The sequence below is a fragment of the Danio aesculapii genome, chromosome 1, assembly GCF_903798145.1.
Source record: "Danio aesculapii chromosome 1, fDanAes4.1, whole genome shotgun sequence".
NCBI lineage: Eukaryota > Metazoa > Chordata > Actinopteri > Cypriniformes > Danionidae > Danio > Danio aesculapii.
The window spans coordinates 44941397-44965029 of record NC_079435.1 but is presented as its reverse complement, the minus strand read 5'-3'; the positions used below and the strand labels follow the sequence as shown (position 1 = coordinate 44965029).

Below are 23633 nucleotides of genomic sequence, written 5' to 3'. Positions count from 1 at the left end.
AATTTTTATAATATTTATATAAATAAAGCTTTATTTATTGATATTATGAAATGTAGAATTTCATTTTATCTTTAAAACTGCTTTCTTGTTTTTTGCCATGTCATGCATTCTCCATGTTCTATACCATAATAAAACCAAGAACATTTTTTCGGTTTGCCCCCCTTTGGCAGAAACTGGAGATACAGGAAAGCTACAAAGCCTAAATGTGTGCATCTTCATCTCTGGCTGCTTATGTAACAAAACAATTTATTAAAAAAACATATCTATCATTCTGATAAACATAAAAGAAAGTACTCCCGAAGCATTTTAAGTGCTTTTACAGGTTATACCCTTTGCTATTTCATACTTTTATTTGCCACTTGTTAAAAACTACAAGTCCCACAAAGCGACTGTGTTTTTTGATAGGACGCGAGTTCATCCAATCAACGCGCTCAGCAGCACTGATGCGATAAGAGCATCTTCCATCATGGCGGTGGTTATCAAGGGATTCCCATTCAACCTGCCGTTTGCATCCATATTGTTGATTCTGCTGCTATGTCTTCAATCTGGAGGAGGTCAGAAGAAAAAAGAGGTACCGATGCATTCTTGAAGTTGCATTGTATAGCACCCAGCGATGTTTATTTCTAGTAAAGCCTTAACAGTGTCCGTGTCTGACTGTATGGGTTGTAGCTTCTGTATTACCAGGCGGCGCAGTCCAGTGATGTTGACATACAAATGCGGTTTTAATCAGGTGTAGGATAAACAGGAAGACATTTTATGAAAAACACATATATAATGTGATGTTCCTCTTCCCCTCGCTTGTGACCCTTTTAATTGTTGTTGTGAACACAGCCGGTTGCGCGTGCTTGCGACGCTGTACGCTCGCGCCGATAATGATCAATAATTCTGTGACGTATTAAGTCTATTTCTAATAATGAACACAGATGCAGTTTGTAAAAACGTTTGTTTTTTTGTTCGTTCGTTTGAAAAACAGAAACAAAAAAACAAAACAAAACATTCTTGCTATTTGGAAATTCATTATTTCAAATGAATGTCACATAATTCTATATTTACATTTATTCATACCGTTGATTAAAAGTAAATTTATTCAGTGCGTTTTTTTTTTAAACCTTCTTGCTTTATTTAATTTGGAAATAAACGAGAATGCCATCTCTAAATGGCATAATTTAGTAATAATTTCTAAATGACATTTAAAACTTCATTCTTTTATTCATTCATTCATTGCTAAACCTTTATAATTTAATTAATTAGCTGGAAATTAGGCAAGTAAAATTTATATAATTGTTAATAGTTACATAATAACTTTGTTAGTTGTGGTATTTTTATCTTCTTTGGAAACTTTATCTATCTATCTATCTATCTATCTATCTATCTATCTATCTATCTATCTATCTATCTATCTATCTATCTATCTATCTATCTATCTATCTATCTATCTATCTATCTATCTATCTATCTATCTATCTATCTATCTATCTATCTATCTATCTATCTATCTATCTATCTATCTATCTATCTATCTATCTATCTATCTATCTATCTATCTATCTCATTCGTTTATTTGTCAGTTCATTCATCTGCTTATCTATTCATTCATACATACATTCATTCATTGTTAAAATAGGCCTAATAATATTATTAATGTTATATCACAGTATACTAAATAAATTAATAATAATAATTATTAATAAATAAATAAATTCTAAATGGCGTTTAAAACTCCATTCATTCATTGGTAAAACTTGATCATTTAATTAATTAGCTGGAAATTAGTTAAGTAGGACTCATATGACACAAATTGTTAACAGTTACATAATAACTTTGTTTATTGTCAAAACCCTGATAATTTAATTCATTAATTCAGAAATTAATTAAGTATAATTTATGTCTCTTTACGAATTTTCAAAATGATAATATTAACTTTTATAGATTCTGTAAACAAATTATTTATTAAAGTATTTAAGAAACTATTTATTTATTTATTTATTTATTTATTATTTACTCATCCATTTCATCCGTTTATTTGTCCACTTTTACATCTTCTTATAAATTAATCCATCCATACATTAATTCATTGTTAAATTAATAATATTATTAAAGTATATAAAATTATAATTATTAATAATAATAATAATAATTAATAATAATAAATAAATTCTAAATGGCATTTAAAACTCCATTTTATTCATTCTTTCATTCATTGGTAAATCTTGATAATTTAGTTAGATAGCTGGAAATTAGTCAGGTAGGCTTTATATGACACATTGTAAACAGTTACATAATAACTTTGTTTATGGTCAAAGCGCTGTTAATTTAATTATTTAATTCGGAAATTAAGCATAATTTATGTTACTTAACTACTAATTTTAAAAATGATAATAATAAATTTATAGATACTGTAGACTATTTATTTATTAAAGCGCTATTTTTTTAAAAACCATTTATTTATCATTTATTTACTCATCCATTTCATTCATTTGTCCATTCATTCATCTGCTAATGCATTCATTCATCCATACTTTCATTCATTGTTAAAATACTAATAATATTAATATTATATAATAGTATGTTAAATAAATAGGTTTTTAAATGCCCGTTTACTAAATTCTACTCTTTTATATCGTTGTTTATATTGTTGTTGTTCTATTAATTTAGGACTTTAATTATAATCTTTTTAATTAATATATTTAATATATTTTATTTTTAAATATGTTTTAAATGTATATTATATATTTATCTATCTCTTTTTCTCTCTCTCTCGCTCAGAAAATATGATGTGTATTTGACCTTTTCCTCTCCCCTGCAGCAGAGGAGCAGGAAAATGATCATATTGAGCACAAATCAGGCAAAGTGGTGAAGCAGCAACTTTCCGCTTCCCTCCTCCTGCATTTTTAAACTTATTTCTTCATATTTCCTCTTCCTCTTTTGTCTTTTTCTCCCTTTCTCTTTCTCTTTCTCCTGCCCCGGTGCTCTGCGGGTGCTGAGAAGGGCAGTATTTTGACTCCCTGTCTTTAAGCCTTAATATATCTGTTAAGGTTTGTGCTGCCCTCTACAAGCGAGGGAGGAATATTGGATAGTGGGTAGGGGGTGATTTTATTTATTTATTTGTTTTTATTTTTTTCCCCCTGGCCAGCTACTCGTTCATCATCACAGCCAAATTTTGTGTGTCTTGTATCTAGGCTTGACTAATGTGAAAATATGGCGTAAGCAGTTTTGAGCTGCTTGAGTTGCAGAGTCTTTGTTTGCCTTTGTTCTCCCTTTGAGTCTGCCTGAGATGGAGACTTCTTTATTGGGTTTAAAGGTGGTGCACTATTTGGGAGACTGTTTTCGAAGTTTACTTTTTGGCATTTTGTGGATTTGGTGCTAAATGTTTTTACAGGTTTATTTGTAAGTTTTTATATGAAGATATTTTATCAACAGTGCTGAATAATTAAGGGAGATTTTGGCATTTGCAAGCAACCCTTAATCAATAGCCAAATAGAAGTCATGTTTCAATACCCTGTCCTAACACAAATTGTTTGAGTCAGTGTTTCTCAACCATGTTCCTGGAGGACCATTGACTCTGCGGCCCTGTTTACACTGATACTTTTAGTTTTAAAACGGCATTTTATAATGAAAACGATCCATGTCCACACTGCTGTTTCACCTAGCGCTTCTGAACAGATCTCAGTCCACACTATACTGCTGAAAATGCACATGACCATATACACACACTGGCAAGTGCTGCAGCGTATGCGCTAGTCTGAGCTCCAGGCAGACAGCAGGTCCTTTGAGCGCACCTCCCCAGATGAGAGCAGTGCACGTCGGACAGTTCATCAAGGATCTACTGCTGGATTTCATCTCACTTGGAGAAGGCATTCGACCGTGTCCCTCGTGGAATTCTGTGGAGGGTGCTCTGAGAGTATGGGGTCAGAGGCGCTCTTTTAAAGGCTGTATCGTCCCTGTATGAACAAAGTAGGAGTTTGGTTCGCATTGCCGGCAATAAGTCGGACCTGTTTTTAATGTTGGATTCTGGCAGGGGTGCCCTTTGTCACCAATTCTGTTCATCACTTATATGGACAGAATTTCAAAGCGCAGCCCTGGGTTGAAGGGCTCCGGTTCGGTGACCACAGGATTTCATCTCTGTTATTCGCAGAAATTGTTGTTATGCTTTATGGAACATGGACCTTCAGCATGCACTGGGGGGGTTTGCTGCCGAGTGTGACACGACTGGGGTGGGAAGCAGCACCTCCACGTCCGAGGCCAAGATGTTCCCCTGGAAAAAGGTGGTTTGCCATCTCCCGGTTGGAGGAAAGTCCTTACTGAAGGTGGAGGAGTTCAAGCATCTTGGGGTTTTGTTCATGAGTGAGGGAAGGATAGAACGTGAGATTGACAGGCGGGTTGGTGCAGGGGCAGCAGTAATGCAGTCGATGTACCAGTTCGTTGTGGTAAAGAAGGAGCCTAGCAGAAAGGCAAATATCTCAATTTACTGGTCAATCTACGTTCCTACTCTCACCAATGGTCATGAGCTTTGGGTCATGACCGAAAGGACAAGATCTCAGATACAAGTGTCGGAAATGAGTTTCCTTCAGAGGGTGGCAGGGCACACCCTTATAAATAAGGTGAGGAACTCTGTCACCCAGGAGGAGCTCAGAGTAGAGCTGCTGCTCCTCCACATCGAGAGAAATCAGCTGAGGTGGCTCAGGCATCTGTCCCTTTTCGCAAGGGCATCCGCTGCGAAAAACATGTGCTGGATAAGTTGGCACATGCCACAACCCATCACTGGGAAAAATCCTTACACACTCATACACCACGGACAGTTTAGCTTACCCAATTCACCTATAGAGCATGTCTTCGGACTTGTGGAGGAAACCGGAGCACGCGAACATGGGGAAAACATGTAAACTCCACATAGAATTGCCAACTGACCCAGCTCAAACCAGCGACCTTCTTGCTGTGAGGCGATAGTGCTACCCACTGCGCCACCGTGCTGCCCTAAAATGAAATATAGTTTACATAAAAGTATAAGAAACAAAGGACAAAAGTTTATTCTGTATACACTCACAAATAATTTGGATGGTTGTTCAAACTGCTTATTTAAAATGATTCTTGAGTTTTTTTGAAACAACTTAATTTTTTTATGTTCAATTCACTTAAATTTGCTAAAACAATTGAGGTAACTTAATCGATTTGTGTTGGGACATCATGAAGGAATTGTGTGGAACCCAACATTTTTTACATGGGGGTAGAAAATGTCTATGCAAAAATAGTGCTATATATTGCATTGTGGCAGCACGATGGCGCAGCGTGATCGCTTCACAGCAAGAAGGTTGCTGGTTCGAGCCTCAGCTGGGTCAGTTGGCGTTTCTGTGTGGAGTTTGCATGTTCTCCCTGTGTTTGCGTGGGTTTCCTCTGTGTGCTCCAGTGTCCCCCACAGTCCAAAGACATGTGGTACAGGTGAATTGGCAGTAATGTGTGAATGCAAGAGTGTGTGAGTGTTTCCCAGTGTTGGGTTGCGGCTGGAAGGTCATTTACTGTGTAAAAAGCATATGCTGGATAAGTTGGTGGTTCATTCTGCTGTGGCGACCCCTGATTAATAAAGGGACTAAGCCGAAAAGAAAATGAATGAATGAATGACTACTACACTGTAAAAATTGCAGAGTTCCACACAGTTCATTCAGGTTGTCCCTACACAAATTGATTAAGTTAACCTAACAATTCTAAGCGGATTGAACATAAAACAATTTAGTTGTCCCCAAAAAATCTCAAGAATTGTGTTGTTTTATCTTACATAAGCAGTTTGAACAAGCAGCAACGTATTTTTAAAAGTATATTTGTCCTGCATGTACTCATACATAATTGTGTTATCAATACCAGTTGTTCAATCATTTATTGTCAATATTTATTGACAATAACTTATTGTCATAAGTTCAGTCAATAATTCAGGGGCTAATAATTCTGACTTCAACTGTATATAAAACAGTGTATGTGTGTGTTTGTATAAAATGACCCAAAGTAGTCTTGTTTTTTGGGTACATGACTGTATCCAGAGCTTGTTTGGTTTACTTTGCTTACTTTAACAGCTGCTGTTAAATCAAATTCCTGTAGGCTGTTGAATCACTTCCAAAGAATGAGTCAAGTAAATGTCTATTTTTTAGTTATTTTTGTCTAGATGTCATGCTCTGTTCGGTGTTCAAGCAAAAGGCTTGGTTTTGCTTATGGATGGTATTTTCTTTTCACTGCAATTTTTTTTTTTTTTTTTTATTTTGTATGTGGATGATAGATTACTTACTAAATTTTAGCCGGCTATTGATTTACACATTGAAGTCAACTACATGTAATTTTAGATCAGTAGTTTTATTGGTGCTGTATTCAGACATCTTTTGGATTGCCTCACGTTTTAAACATGGTTTAGAACAAGTTTATTGTTCTATTAAAAAAGTAGAAGTATAAGAAATATTAAGATCATGCATTTAAACTAGGGCTGCACAATATTGGAAAAATCTGATATTGCTGATATTTTTTTCTGCTATAAATATTGCAATATTTGATTTTGACAGTTTTTTGGAGAGTCTAACAGTATTCAGGTACAAAAATTGAGTAATCACAATGCAAATGATGCTTTTCTTACTTTGCTTTCTAGTGCCAATATCAAAAAATTTTCAGAACAAGTAAAAATATTGTTTTCACCTTCAGTAGACATAAGTCAAAATGAATTTCTTTAAAACAAGTACAATTATCCCAGTGGGGTTAGTAAAAATAATCTTGATTTTATGTAGATATTTGGAAACAAGATAAAAATTTTAAGTAAGAAAATCATAACTTTTTTATGAATCAAATAAATTCTGTATAAATAATTAAATAAATTATAATAAAAAACTTTGGTAAACCACCAGGCATCATATTTCTTTGTGCCCACATGTGGCACAGGCAAATTATAAAACCTTACTCTATTCTGGTTAGACTTAGCAGTGACTCTACAAATGTTGTCTGTAGCTTCTAGTCAATTATAGTTCAGACCAACATTGTGTGTATTGCGATGTGACTTTTGCGGATGCGCACTTTGCAATATCGATGGAACGATAAATTGTGCAGCCCTAAATTAAAGAATACATTATGATAGGGATTCCTTATCTGGTATAGTGAAAGAACTGCACGCATTTTAATAATTACTATTCAATAAAATAACTATTTAGTAAATCAATAAAATTTTAAATGTAATTTATTCCAGGGATGCTAAAGCAATAGATGGAGTTTACAGTGTCCAGAACTACAATCGTCATTGTAACATGATTCTTCAGAAATCATTCTAAGCTGATTTGTGAAAAAAGGTAATAAATTGTAGAAATATTCATGTATTGGAGAGAATTTATTTGTAAAAATACACATATGACTTAAAATATTTTGTATTATTAGATTTGGATTCGAAGTTTGAGTGCCAAAAATATGTCTAGAGCATAATAATTTTTTTTTTTTTAATGCTGAATAAAATATAGAATTTACATGCTATAAATAATTATGAGTTATATATATTTTTTAAAAATGTTTACACTCAACAATTGAAGTTTGATATTTGTTCAAACTACTTATTTAAAATGTGCTGAAGCAACACAATTATTGAGTTAATTGTTTTATGTTTAATAATAATAATAATAATAATAATAATAAAACACAACAGCTGGCATCCCTTTCAAATAGTATTCAAATGCAACTTTTATATATATATATGGGTCCTACTGTACCCAACCTGGTCTGAGCTGGGATCGAACCAGCCATTCTTTGTTTAGGAGTCTGTTTGGCTCTAACAAGAAGGCTAAAGACTATGGCTTCTGTCGCTAGAGCACGCTTAGAGGTCAGAGGAGTGAGATTTACCTGCATAGCACTTCACTAGCTGGCCTCCATTACACCCCCCCCCCCCCCCCAAAATCTTACTCCCATCCCGGACTAGCCCCCACATGTAACCCACTGGCACTACTGCGCCCAGCCTGGTCTGAGCTGGGATTGAACTGATAATTCTTTGTATGGGAGTCAGTTGCTCTAACAAGTAGGCTAAAGACCATGGCCTCCGGCGACTGTCGCTAGAGCACCTTTAGCGGTCATAAGAGTGAGGCTTACTTGCATAGCTCTTCACTAGCTGGCCTTCGTTACATATACGTTTAAGGTAATATGCACCCTTTAGTAAGGAGCCTTTTCGAAATGTACCACTTCTCTCCTGGCCTCTGAGAGTGTGACGTGTGCAAGCTAATACGGATTTAGAGACTGATATATTGTACAGCTCCAGTTCCAGCCCCTGTATCGCTGTTGGACTTGTAGGATCCTCCGCTGTCTCCATTCCTCATATCTCTGGTAGAACAATTGTGGTAATATCTGCCACAGGAATAACGTCCGGGTCCACGATAGCTCCTGGAGCAGCTGGAGCTGAATAGCAGTGTGATCCCCTCTCCCTTCAGCTCTGAAAACTGCGCATCGACTCATTACTGCTCCGACCGGCACTGGGGCAAAAGGCTTGAAAGAGTTTATGTTCTGAAACAACTGAAATGTTTGAAGTCTCGAAGCCTCCCTCTCGCTGGGGTGAACAGTGCGAGGAGGGCCACCCTGCTGAGTGTTTGATGAAGGCAGTTTAATTCTAAAAGCTCAGAGGCATAATGATGCATACGTGTAGTCATCCATAGATGGGAAAAGCGCGTCATGCTGCTCTGCCTTTCTTATTCTTTCCTCTTTTCTCCCTTGCCTCTGTCTTCTCGTTCTTCGTTCTCTCATCGTTCTCTCTGACACTTTTTTTTTTGCTCATCTGATCGTGATGGACTGCTCCAGTGAAGCATTGATCTCTCGGATTGGGAATGTGGTTTCAGCATGCCAACCTGCATATATACATTTTCATAATGAGTCTCGAGACTCAGCAAGATTCTAATTCTAAATACATCACAGCTCACTGCAAATTAATCTCCTCGAAATGATGATGTCTAGAGAGCATCATGAAGTAGTTTCTGCTTTTTTGGATTGTGTTTTTGAACACCGGGATAGAGGCAAAGAAACTAAGATTACGGGTAGAAGATTAATGGATGAAATGAGCTGAGCTACTACTTGTGTTGCCAGATCACCATGTAAAAAGGCCACCTCATTTTCACAGACAGTTGTTAAAACCTGGGGAACATAACTCACGCTGCCAAGTTCTTCTTTACTTTTGTTCCTCGTTAGGTTTAGCTTTATAAAAAATGAATAGTAAAAATGTATGCAGAGCAAAACCCAAGTCCTCAGAAAGCTGATTATTTCAGTATGTTTTACTAATTCAGCCATGGTACTTAAATATTTCATGTTTAATTTGATGTGTTGCGCTCTCTTATCTCTGAGGATAACTGATAACTGTTATGACAAAAAGATGTTATCTGAAAAATTAGGCATTTACTCAACACCCTTTTTTTTTTTTTGCAATTTGCTCATTTGTGGCATGCATCTTTTTAAAAATGGTAGGGTGAACCATAATCTCAGGCTTATTATTTGTCCAGTCAGGTTTGTAGTAGGACTGAATTAGGGCTGCAACAATGAATCGATTAATGTGATAAAAAGCCATTACTAAAATCGTTTGCTACGAATTTCATAATCGATTCGTTGTGTCGCGGGACTCTGGGATGTTTGATTATTTAAAAAACACGTCAGTTTAGCACAGAGCTGAGTGAACATGGTCTCTCTGGCGCACTGATACAGAGTTCAGGGAGTCATCGACAGGGATGAGGAGGAAGGGAGTTCAACAGCAGGGTAAATCACTAAAGAATCCTACGTTTGTTCCGTTTTGAATTGAGGGCCGTAAAGTCTCTAGTGCTGTTTTTTTTACTCATTATCTAGCTTGACAAGCATGACAAGTTAGCGTTAGCTCGATTACCCTTAGAGCGGCAACTGAAAAATTCAAACTGAGCTTTGACGCTTTGTCTGGCACTGAGACTTGTCCTATTATCACAATTATGCAGCGTTTTAACCGCCTAATGCTTATTTTATGTTTTAGACAAGTAAATAAACACAAGTACTAGTAAAACGTTACATTTAGAGTTTGTAAAACAAACAAGGAAGTCTAACAATCCATTCAAATATAATTTGCCGATGTGTTTTCTAAGTTCACCAGCCACTTACTTGCATGTATTTTGGCAGTAACTTATGAATTTACGTGCTGAATCCTGCGTGTTCTACTTTTATGAATGAGGCGAACGCGCGGCCGGAAGTAAACATGGCGACGCCCATCTCACATTATAGGTCACGATCATTTACACGTTTATTTGAATAGGAATATTAGGTAGCTGATGACAAGATGAGCAAGTGTGTGAATATGTTGAATTAAATCGGAAAAAAAAACAAAATAAAAGGGATACATCTGTCATACAGCGCACTTGTGGCAGAGGTGTGTCACGTGACAAACATGACGTGTCGCCGCGGAAACATTAAGGGTGAATGTTCTAAATTAATGGTCGTCAAAAAAAAACTGACTCCCTCCTGGTTCCAGAATATCTTAAACCCACCAGCAAAAGGATTAACAACAGTAGTAAAGCAGCAGTGGTATAGTTACTTTGCATTACAAGATTAAAGACACGTTTTTATTCACTCGCCTGTTTTGGATAATTCATTTTTCCATCTGTTGTCATGTATTACTACAAAAAAACTTTTCTTTCTTAGTCATTTTGTCTCGTTTCTAGTCCAAATATGTAAAAGACTTGCATCAAGACTAGGCAAGAAAAATGGCATGAGAAAATTAACTGATGTAATGACTTTGAGATTATATCTCATTAAGATAATTTTTCTTACCCCATTGGCAAATAATTTAGCTTGTTTTAAGAAAATAATCACTTTGAGGTGTTTTTTTAGAAAAAAAAAACATAATTTTTTATGCTATTTCATGTGTATAGTATGTATCTTGATTTGATTTAAGATTTTTTTAGATATTTGGAACAGGACAAAACTACTTAGTTTTTATTTTTTATTATTATTATTATTATTATTATTATTATTATTGCTTAGGGATGAGCTTTTTTGAATAAAGGGTTGGAAATGAATGCAATGTGCTTTCCGTGCTTGAACGTCTGTCTTTGTTTATGCCCCTTTAACCTGCCCAATGCCAGTTTAGCTAATTATATTTCAGCACCCCAGGTTGCCTTGGTGGTATCAGCATAACAGCATATTTCATTCATTCAGTCATGAAGGCTCTCAAAGCATGTGTCTGCGACCGAAATCGACCACCAGTAGCAGCCTCCAAAATGAGATGTAGATTCAGAGTTCCACATGAGATGGTTATTAATTCGCAAATAATATAAATACTACAAACGTAAACATTAGCAGGTTACATTGTAACCCTGTGTCCTAACAACATGCTACGTCACAAGATTTGCAGTGATAAGCATTTGGTCTGTTTGCATCAGAGGTAGTAAATAGTACACTTACTGCACCCCAACAAAATGGTAAGGTTTATAATCAAATTAATACATATTAAACCTCTTTAACATTTTTAAATGTACATGCTGTATCACTGATATGTGTTGGCTTGCACAGAGTAATAGTTCTAAAGTTCAATTTCAAATGGTTTATTTCAATTTCAAGATCTGAGGTGAACTGTCTGCTGCTGCTTTCAGTAGTATGGCTATAAATGCTATGTAAAATGGCATTCAAACTCACATAATTAGCATGTAACACTGAATAAAGCACATGAGGTGTAACTGAGGTGATCATTGTCAGTTTATCCTGCTGTTCAGCTGCAAAAAATAGAAGCCGTTTCTAAAATATAAATTTCATGTGTTGGTTTCAACAAAGAACTCATTTTTAATATGAAAAATATTCCTTCTGCGTGCTGTTGTTTTTATTTATAACATTACTTAAATCAGCCTTTAGGCTCAATAGTCAGGTGCACTTGATGTTGTCAATCTGGCAACCTGCGCTTGTGTGTGTTTTGAACCAGGAGTGCAATATCTAGTTCAACCACTGGTTGTCAAACTTACATACTGCACCTTTAACTGCTTTAATGGATTCAAAGGATTAATAAACACACAACCATGACTACATTTAGTTCTTTACTGCTAATAAAGTATGTAATATTGCAGTTATTTTGACTGCTTTGAATACTTTGAAATATGTTGCATGTCTTATGCGTGTTGCATGTCTTTGTGTAGCAACACACATCTTACAGAAGCACTTATTACACTATTCTGAATACATGAAGTGAGTTTGGAGTAAGAACTAGTCCTGGGGAAAGTTATAGTGCTGCGCCTACCTTTTCTGTTCCATTACATTTTAACTTTGTTAATTTGTTTGAATTTACAGCATCTCTTTCATAGTTACTGCTGCTAACTCTAAGTATTCCAGCACAAGACACAGCAGAAAACAACTCGATACTTGCTCTTGTGTGTGTTTCTCTCTCAGCTCACAAATGCATTTATTTTTAATTCAACATGTTCTTGAGCTGCAACATATAGGAGGCGAAATGCATAACATAACACCAGAATACCCATATATAACAGTCGGTTAAGTCTAAGTGAAAGAATACATTAGTGGAAGAATTGACGAATTTGAAATGACAGCAGCAGCAAAAATTAACACATAATTACAAACGACAAAATTAAAGCTTAAGAATACTGTATTTTAAGACTATATTATATCGAATCGTGAAAACATTTATGTCTATAACAATAAGCTCAGGTCTTTTATTACTCTATATTGATCTAAGTGTCAATCACTCAGCAGAAATGTGCAACAATGGAATCTAAAAGTGTGTTGATATTAGAGATGTATCGAGTTTTTGGCCTCCGAAAATTTATCGGCTGGAAATGTTATGTAATTTAATGGACCCTTTAATTTTTCCAGCTTCAGTCATTGTTGGGGAACTCTTTTATATTTGGAAGCATTCACAACTTATATCGAAATATATATCGTTATCATTTAGTATGGAAAATAATTATCGAGATTGCATTTTTGCCTTATCGCCCAGCCCCATGCTGATGTATGGTATTTTAAGTGTTGTAATAGGTAATGTTTTTATTTAATTTTTTTGGTCCCAGAACAGTGACAAGAACCAAACCAACAACAATTTTGCGAACCATCCCACCTCTAATTAATACACACATGAATAAAAATAAAACAATAAAAAAAAGTTAAATAGATATTTAAATTAATATAATTTGTATCACATATTTATATTTTAGATCTAAATATAAATAAACATTCTGTGAAATATATGCATTTCTCTATTTTTATATGCATACTAAATATACACAGTATACACATGTCAAAACAAACATAGATTTTTGGGTGTGATTAATCGCAGTTAAGACTATTGCACACCGAATATGAAAATTTTATGCGTAATTTTTGCATGTTAAGAATAAATTCAACATCATGTTGTGTGAATCATATTGACACACTGCCTCCGACACTTTCAGCCTTCATAAAAAAAAAAATTCTAATCGGTTTTCATTTTTATTCACTTTTTCGCATCCAAAAAATCGTTTTGAAAGGTGCTTTGACAGTTCACCATACAAGCGAAAAGCTAATAACAGAATGCTGTCATTTGAGTTACAGATAACTTTGACAAACACAGTGCATAAAATAAAGACAGAATGTGGCGGACAGTTGAAAACCCTTATATGCTGGATTCAGTGACAGGCGCACCTCTGCCCTGCTCCTGTTTGGTGTGAGTGTGTGTCCATACATTTGACATAGGGGGGGATGAACAACTCCAGCCATGGTGCTGAAATGCACCTTTTCTACTTTTATTTTATTTGTATTTATTTAATCTTTTTTTTTTTTTCACTCAATTTTTTTTCTGCATTTTATCTTAATGTAAGCTTTAGATTAAAAAAAATGTGGTTTTAAAAAAGATGATTATAAATTTGACTACTGGACTGCTCCATGATTGGGGATGGTGGATATTTTTTTTCATAATATTATTATTACATAACATTACATAATAATAATAATAATAATAATAATAATAATAATAATAATAATAATAATAATAATAATATTTGATTGTATATTAGATAATATTTAATTACGTAATAATTTTACTTGTTTGACTTTCATACAAAATATAATAGAAAACAATGTTATATATAGTTTATAGGTATAATTTATATTTCTAGATATTTATTAGGGGCCCCCAGATGTCATGGGGCCCTAAGCAGCCGCCTACCTTGCTTATTGGAGAAATCCGCCCCTGCATATGTGCACAACAATTGCAATTGTAATTTATCATGCAGCCATAGATTAAGCATTTCCTTATACAGTGAAATTGTAAATTACTCACATTTTAATATGGGTGTAACTCATATTCATATATTAATCAAAACTCTACAAGTGGATGGGAAATGTTCACTCAGGTGTCCCAGTGAAATAGTCCAAGATTCATCTTAAGAGCGACTTGTTAAAATGAGTCGACTCTTTCTTTTTGAGAGTTAATAGCTTTATACATGGTGAACTTTCAGATTTTAAACTCAACTGGAGGTTTTCATCCACTTAGAGCTGTGTTACACACTGCATGCAAGGTAATAAAAAATAAATAAAAATCCACAATAAGGGCACTTAAACACAAACAGAAGAGTGGGCAAAAGTACAAAAGAGCATGAGCCTATTGCACATGTGCATGGCTTTTGCTCCCATGTCTGACTAGAGCGACAGTGTGCCGTGTTTAAGGCCCAGTGTAGTGGATTTGCAAAATGATTTGTATTGTGCTTGAGAAGCATTACCAAAATGATTCTCCATGCCATCCAGACAGACGCAGGGGCCCCAGCCGCCAGGACGCTGTGATATATCAACATTAGACCCAGAGCCATTCTACATGCATTGCTTATGAAAAATCGTTCTGAATATTGAACAACTCATGGTTGGCTTATGGAATCCTGCACTTTCGTCTTCAACAGGGCATGCTTGTGTGGTCCGCTTTTTTCCCTTTCCACTTTGTGTTTTAAAATGCAAAATAAGCTTTTAAAGATAAATAAACAAAAACGAGTCATGAATATTTAGTAGGCCTCGGGCCCCCTCCGGTCTCCACTCATGTCAAATCCAGGTCTGCCGGTGTAATTCCATTTCCCTTCTACGTTTTATTTAATATTCAAGAGATTTGTAGGCCATTTGTAACAAGTGAATTGATATTCTTACCTTCTCGCCATGGGAAATAAGAGCAGAAAAGCGCTAGTGGACAAGTGGTGTGGGTTCTGTGTGCTGGAATCTATAAGTGATAGAAATATATTTTACATAAGTTTTTAATATTTTGCTACATATAAAGTAATACAGGGGAGCTGCTGTGTGAATTTCACAATTAAAATCCATTAACATTTTATGGATGTGCAGTTAAAGTCAGAATTATTAGCCCCTAATTATTAGCCCCGCTGTTTATTTTTTTCCCAATTTCTGTTTAACGAAGAGAAGATTTTTTCAACACATTTCTAACATAATAGTTTTAATAACTCCTCTCTAATAAGTGATGTATTTTATCTTTGCCATGATGACAGAACATAATATTTGACTAGATATTTTTCAAGACACTTTCTATACAGCTTAAAGTGACATTAATAAAGGCTTTACTAGGTTAATTAGGTTAACTAGGCAGGTTTGGGTAATTAGGCAAGTTATTCTATAACGATGGTTTGTTCTGTAGACAGTCGAAGAAAAATAAATAGCTTAAAGGGGCTAATAATTTTGACCTTCATTAAAAAAATATAAAAATAAAACTTTTTATTCTAAGCTTTTATTAAAATAAAACAAATAAGACTTTATTTGTAAGATAAGACTCCAGAAGAAAAATATACTATCAGACATACTATGAAAATTTCCTTGCTCTGTTGAACATCATTTGGGAAATATAAAAAATAAAAATAAAAATCAAAGGGGGGCTAATAATTCTGACCTCAACTGTATGTAATTTTAGTAAGTAGTCTGTACAGTATTTATGCAAATATCAAATTTTCTAAATAAAAAAAAATTTTAAATAAAAAAATATTTAAGTCTAAAAACTTAGAATGTATACTTTGGTCCCACTTTATGTTAAGTGTCCTTAACTACTATGTCAAAATACAAAAACAATGTACTTAATAGGGCCCTATCATACACCCGGCGCAATAAAGTGCAAGATGTGTATGGCTCGATTTGTTGCTATTTTCAGACCAGCGCAACAGTAATTATCCTGTTTTGTGGCATGTTGTTTAAATAGCAAATCTATTTGTGCCACTTTGTCAACTTATGGTTGTGCTAGTCTGAAAAGGAGGCATGTTAAGGTGCATTGGGGCGTTGTTATTTTGAGGAACTGAAATAGACCACGCCAATGACCAACTAAAAGCTGGTCTAAAGTCCAGACAATTTGCAGACAATTTGCATTTTTATAATACTATTATTATTATTAGTAGTAGTATTTATTAGAAGTAGTATTTATTATATGCATATTTAAATTTGTTTGAATAAAATCAAATTTAGATTTGTCCACCTGATGGGTTTTGGAGGCATATTCATCACCATATGGGGCAATAGGACGTGTGTTTGGATATAACTCAGTTTTTTGACCACACTTCGTTAGTATTGTTCATTTATTCGTTTGCTGGAAATTAGAGCTCAATTTAGAAATAACAATTAACAAAAGATAATTAAATATGTAGGTTAATGGATGTCTTCAGTGGAGTGAGTTTCCACCCTTTCCTTACACCACATAAGGAGTAGGTTGAAAAGTGAAAGTAAAGTGGCTGAATGGAGGGGGCTCATTTTTCATCCCTTACGCTGCATATAGTCTGCCTAACTGTTTTCTCGTTAGTGAAGCATTCGGTTTTCCCACTTACAAAGTCCGCCATGTAAATAGCAAATGCACCACTGCGTGACACAACTGACTCTTTAGGGGACTGCGAGATGAGAGTCTGATTGGTTTAATGCACATTATGCTCAAAACAGACCCATAACTCATCAGTAGAATAAGCACAACGCTGTTAGACCATACGTCAGGGCGCAAACCGTATTTATCTGTCTTTAAAATAGCAAAAGTGGATTCACACGTGCCCTTAATGCTTTTGCACCATGCGCTTTAGTCTTTGCGCCTAGATCGTTAAAATAGAGCCCATGCAGTGCGTTCTTAATGTGTTGCATAGCACTTCTGATGCTACTGAGGTGGGATACAGGTAGGATTAGGGACAGTTTTGGTGGTATGGGTAGCTTTAAGGGTGGGTTAAAGCGTAAGGGATAGTCAACAGTGTAATTAAAGATGTAATTACATGCAGGTATTTCATTAAGCATAAGTAAAATGAAAAAAACATTTACACAATAAACACATTGTAACAAATTAATTTCTGTGTAAGTACATATTAGTTTAGGACACTTAATTTAAAGTGAGACCTATACTTTCACATTATGCATACATAATCAAGTACATTAACTGTTTTTCTATATTAAAAGACTTTATAAATACTCATTTTTTGTGTGTGTGTTTTTTTTTTTTTTTTGCCATTGCATGCTATCAAAAATTCCTTCGGATCAAATTATGTGACTCAAGTTAATATTATTTATGAATTTCAATGTTTCACTGTTAGCAGCCCTGTTGAATGAATGATAATAGCCTGTGTGGCAGAGCTGTCTGTTTGATGGATGCTTTGTGTTCCTGAGACGTCGCCCTGCCCACTTTCTGACATTTTGGTCAGAAATTGGGCATAATCAGAGGGCAGTTATTTTTGAAGCTGAGGGGGAATGGGAAATGTACGTGAGATTGACCACTAGGAAGTCAAATGTTCTCTGTTTAACATAATATGAATGGACTAATTTGCCCAAAAAATTATTTGGCCACACTGATGATTTTACAAGTCTCTTAGCTCTTAGTTTTCTTTCTTATAAAACACAAAACACTACATTTGAATGTCCCTTGTATTTTTCTTGTTGAAAAATCTTAAAGGAAGACATCTTAAATGTGTTGTTGCAATAATAACTGCCTTTCACTGCATCTTCACAAGAACTTGGAGGGAAAAAAGAACATGCAGTAAGATACTTTGTTCAACAACTCTCAAGATACATTAAGGACACCGTAAATCATTAACCAGCATCTACTAATGATCTTGCTCTTTTCATGTGCAACATTAAACATCATTCTGTACCGGTTAGTTAGCATATCTAAGAGACATATCTGTAGCATTTGCACAAATACTAGGTCAACTTTAGTATTTATGTTGTGTCACTACTTTGGGTCTTATTCACCCGGCTCCAAGCAAGATCTAAACCATAATTGGTCTAGGGCTGGATGATAAATCAAGTTGAAAGTGAAATTGCTATTAATCAAAAGCTTCAATAATCATGCATATCTTGTCATGGAAGTACAGTTGTGTGATCTGTAGTAAATGTCCACCAAAGGCCAAAACGTGCATCGATACTCCGTACACTCACAAAGATATTTAGGAGATTGCCTTAGCGTTTGTTGAATAAGCAGAAGATTTAGCTGCTGTCATTGATACAACGTGACTAATAATCACATGATTTTGATATTATCTGACAGAAGGATTTATTTCGAACACTAGCCTGAACTTATGAAGTCAGTTTGGATTGTTTCGAACGATCCAGGCTGTCCATCATTTTGACATATCACACACTCTTTCGGATAGTTTATTCCACTTTTAAATCTACGATCACTGACAATTTTACCAGTTTTAAAACATCTTTGCAGTGTGGCACCCTTACTCTATTGGTCTCAGACTAGCACCCAGTTTAAATAATTGGCGCATTGGTTAAACAAGCTGATTTACTGTCTGCCCACTGTAACAATAATCAGTGATATGTAACCTTCATTTGCACATTTAAATGTACACTCACAAAATGACGCTTGCTGTTTGGCCAAACTACTTATTTAAAATAAGCTAAAACAACACAATTCATGAAACTTATTTGGTACAACTTAATTGTTTTGTGTTTAATCCACTTGATTTTGTAAAAACGAATATGTTAACTTGTTCATGTTGTCTCAACGCAAATCAATTGTGTGGAACCCAGCTTTTTTTACAGTGTTTAATGTCCTACAGTCTGTTGTGGGATTTCTGTAAAACTGCTCTTTTGTCGAAAACTTGTTTGTGTGGGGATTGGTGAGGGTTGGCATGCCAGAACTTCTCAGAATATCTCGAAGAGTCAGCAGGAGCTCATTATCAACACATTTATAAACAGAGCTCTTTGTGACGTGAACAAATGTGTTTTGAGGAATTTAACCAAGTATAAACCTTGTTCATAGCCATCCACTTGTTGATCGTCACGCCAAGTGACTTCCAGGTCCAAGTGCTATATCAAACTCTTTGGGAGATTCGACAATTGGTAATAATTATTATTCTAATGTAATTAATTAATGTAAAAATTCTGAGTTCAACAGTAAATATACATATATACATATACAATTGAAGTCAGAATTATTAACCCCCCAGAAAACATATATATAACAATGTGTATGTATATTTTTATATATTTATATCATATATATATATATATATATATATATATATATATATATATATATATATATATATATATATATATATATATATATATATATATATATATAACAATGTGTATGTATATTTATATATATATATATATATATATATATATATATATATATATATATATATATATATATATATATATATATATATATATATATATATATATATATATATATATGTGTATATATATATATATATATATATATATATATATATATATATATATATGTATATTTATATATATATATATATATATATATATATATATATGTATATTTATATATATATATATATATATATATATATATATATATATGTATATTTATATATATATATATATATATATATATATATTTATATATATATATATATATATATATATATATATATTTATATATATATATATATATTTATATATATATATATATATTTATATATATATATATATATATATATATATATATATATATATATATATATATATATATATATATATATATATATATTTTTTTTTTTTTTTTTTAAACCACTAATATTATTTGTTCTACTATTTCTATAGTATATGCAAGTTATTTTTATTTATGTGTTTTACGACTATTTTTATTTTGTTTTTCTGGGCAACTGTATCTCTAGCAGAAAAAAGACCCTGCACATGGAAAGCTACTGATTCAGAAAACATCTGAAAAAAAAACATTTTGTAAAGAATTCTGTGTTCTTGAAACTAATGAAGATAATCAATGCTTTATTTAAATGATCAAGCCTGAATGTTTACTGCTCCAAAATTTTTGAAATGTTTGAAACTCTTAATGACTTATGGTTGTTCGAGCACAACGTGCATTAAACCAATCAGAGTATCATCTCCCATTCTCTTTGAGAGTAAGTTGTTGCGCCATTTGCTATTTACATAGCGGACTTTGTACAGTAAGTGGAAAAACTGAATACTTAACTAGGGAAAAAACAGTTAAACAGACCCTCTGCAGCGAGGATAAAGAACAAACAAGCCTCCTCTATTCAGCCGCTTTGCTTTCTCTTTACTTTACTTTTACTTGCTACTTTTACTTTACTACCTTTACTTCCGTGGATAAGTAAACAGTGCTGTCTGTATTCCACTGAAGACATCCATTAGCCTACATATGTAATATCCTTTGTTAAGAGCAAAGATTTGTGTCAACTTTTTCTAAATTCTGTTCTAATTTCAAGCAAATGAATAAATGAACAATAATAAAAAAAAAAGTGTGGTTAAAAAAAAAGTTATATCCTAACACGCATCCTATTCTTATGCCCATTATGGTGATGCATACGTCTCCAGCATAGGCGCACAACTAATGCGCTCTGCACTGGACTTTAGACCAGCTTCTAATTGGTCAATGGCATGGTGTATTTCAGTTCCTCAAAAAAGCAATGTGCCAACAATGTGCCTTAACACACCTCCTTTATAGACTGGCACACCCCTGAGTCCACAAAGTAGTGCAAATAGATTTGCTATTTAAACAATGTGGTGCAAAATGTGAAAATTAGGGTTGCGCTGGTCTGAAAATTGCAACAAATCGTGCCGTACAGTACCTGTTGTGCGCCTTATTGCGCCGGGTGTATGATAGGGCCCATTGTGTTCAATGGGGGAAAGTAGTTGTTTTTTAACCAGACATTTAAAAGGAATATATTTTAGAGCAGTATTCACAATACCATAAAACTGTGATATTTTTATCCAAGGTTAACATATGGTCAGGACCTTAAACTGTCCCAGGCCTAAACAAGACCCTAAAACAGAATCATCCAAGGTCCCGTTTAAAGCATAATTTAAAGTGTACTTTGATGTTTATCAAGCAGAGTCCCCAAAACTTGAGCTGTATAATCTAGTCTAAAGTATTACACATTCTCAAATAAAGGTACAGGAGCTGTCACTGGGGCAGCACCTTTTTAAAAGATACAAATGTGTACCCAAATAATCCACAGTGGTACCTAAAAGGTGCATATTATTATTCAACTGTAAATAAAAAGTACCTTTGAGGTACCATTATGGACTCTTCAGATAAAATATGTACCTTTTCAAAAGATACTGCCCCAGTGACATCCCCTCTTCCTTTATTTCTGAGAGTGCAGCATGTGCTGTGGTCTCCCAAAACCCCAGCATTTTTCACTTAAGATTTACTTCAGCTTTCTAATTTTTTTTTGTTCAACTTTAAACCCCACAAATTCTTCAGTTTTTCTGACTTTCCCCATGTGTTTTTTTATCTTGAGCTCTCTGGGTTATGTGGGAGCTCTGTTAACCTGTATAGCATGCTGTGCGCTCTGACCCAATGTCCAAAAGAGCTAGACAGATGTACACCACTGACTTGGTGCTAAACACACACCACACATACAGACATCAGAAGAAAAATCGCTACCTGTGCTTTTATTTTTTTTGCAAGCGTCATGCCGTTTTCCTTTGAAATATGGTATAAGGTAACAACTTTCAATTCATTCCCCATCCTCTTTCATTACTCCCAGTTCTGTGTACCCGCCGTCTGTCCACCCCATAGCTTGTGACATCTTCGATTGTCCTTTATCAGCGCTGTCATAGCAGTCGTCATCACAGCGTGGCGGTGGATGATCCGGCGGAGATGCTTTAGGCAGGAGGCCGGCATGGACGAGTCAGCCTGTCGAACCGGATAACGCATGCAGCCTTATCAGCGCTGTGCCAGCCGTCCATGGCAAAGCTTTAAACATGCATTAAAGAGTGTATCAGAGAGAGGCGTTCATTAGGGAGAGTAGTGACGGGGCAGAAGGGGAAACAAAAATCTCTCCAAAGCAACTCTCCACCTGTTATAATCTTCCTCATTCTCATCCCTGACGTGCTCTTCGTCTCTGTCTCTCGCGTTTTTTGAGAGATTAGGGAAGTTGTTTATAGCCATTCCATTTCCAAGATGGTTTCATTTTGGGGTTTTATCAGTTAAATAATAATAATTTACTCACTAATCTGATGGTTGCTTTTTAGCATTTTATGGCACTTTTCATTTCCTAACCATGCATTTGGATGAATCTTTTTGTTAAATGGTACTTATTCATGGCATACATGTACATGTTCAAGGTATACGCTATACTGTTCATGCATTTGGTGGGAGTCAAAACCCATGACCTTAGTCTTGCTTGAATGTTTGAGCTGCATGAAAGAGCTTCTTTTTTTCCAATCTGTGCCAGTGAGTCTCTTTTATAGAGAGTCTATTATACATAATAGACTCTCCCCCCTTTTAATTCTTTTCTTTTTTTTTAATATTTCCCAAATGATGTTAAACAGAGCTAGGACATTTTCACAGTATGTCTGATAATATTTTTTCATCTGAGGAAAGTCCTATTGGTTTTATTTCGGCTAGAATGAAAGCAGTTTTTAATATTTTAAAATCCATTTTAAAGCCCAAAATTATTAGCCCCTTTAACCTATTTTTTTCGATAGTCTAAAGAACAAACCATCGTTGTACAATAACTTGTCTAATAACCCTAACTTGCCAAGTTAACCTAATTAACCTAGTTAAGCCTTTAAATGTCACTTTAAGCTGTGTAGAAGTGTCTTGAAAAATATCTAGTCAAATATTATTTACTGTCATCATGGCAAAGATAAAATCAATAAGTTATTTGAAATTAGTTATTAAAACTATTATGTTTAGAAATGTTTTGAAAAAAGCTTCTCTCCGTTAAACAGAAATTGAGAAACAAATAAACCGGGTGGTTAATAATTCAGGGGGGAATATATGTATGTGTATATATATATATATATATATATATATATATATGTATATATATATATATATAGACTGTAAATACTCTCTGTTATGGTGCACGATTCTGGCTAAAATGAGCATCAACATTTTTTTGGCCTAAAATCAAGATCACAATTTTTCTTAAGATTTAAAATAAATGTAGATATAAAATAAAGATTAAAATGAGTAGGCTATTATCATTGATATTTTTTAAAGATATGGTAAAACAAGATAATAATATTAGGCCTATGTGTAGGTCTACTGTTGGTTAAAATGCTACATTTTGTATAGACTTGGAATGGTGGACTTGAACAGACTTTAAATATGTCCTAGTTGTTAATTCACAGTAAAGTGATGACATCAGAATACAACTATTCATAATTCTACAGTTGAATTATTATGTTTTAGACGTATGCTTGTCATTTGTCATTGACAACATTATTAG

General features: G+C 34.3%; 1 protein-coding gene across 1 annotated transcript in view; it reads left to right on the top strand.

Moving 5' to 3' along the window:
* Positions 1-435: 435 nt before the first annotated feature.
* Positions 436-23633, top strand: part of tusc3 (tumor suppressor candidate 3) — a 141756-nt gene continuing 118558 nt past the window's right edge. Inside the window, exon 1 of the mRNA XM_056446998.1 lies at positions 436-571. Within this exon, the coding sequence (XP_056302973.1) occupies positions 467-571 (105 nt within the window). The 5' untranslated portion in view covers positions 436-466. The remainder of the gene's footprint in view (positions 572-23633) is intronic.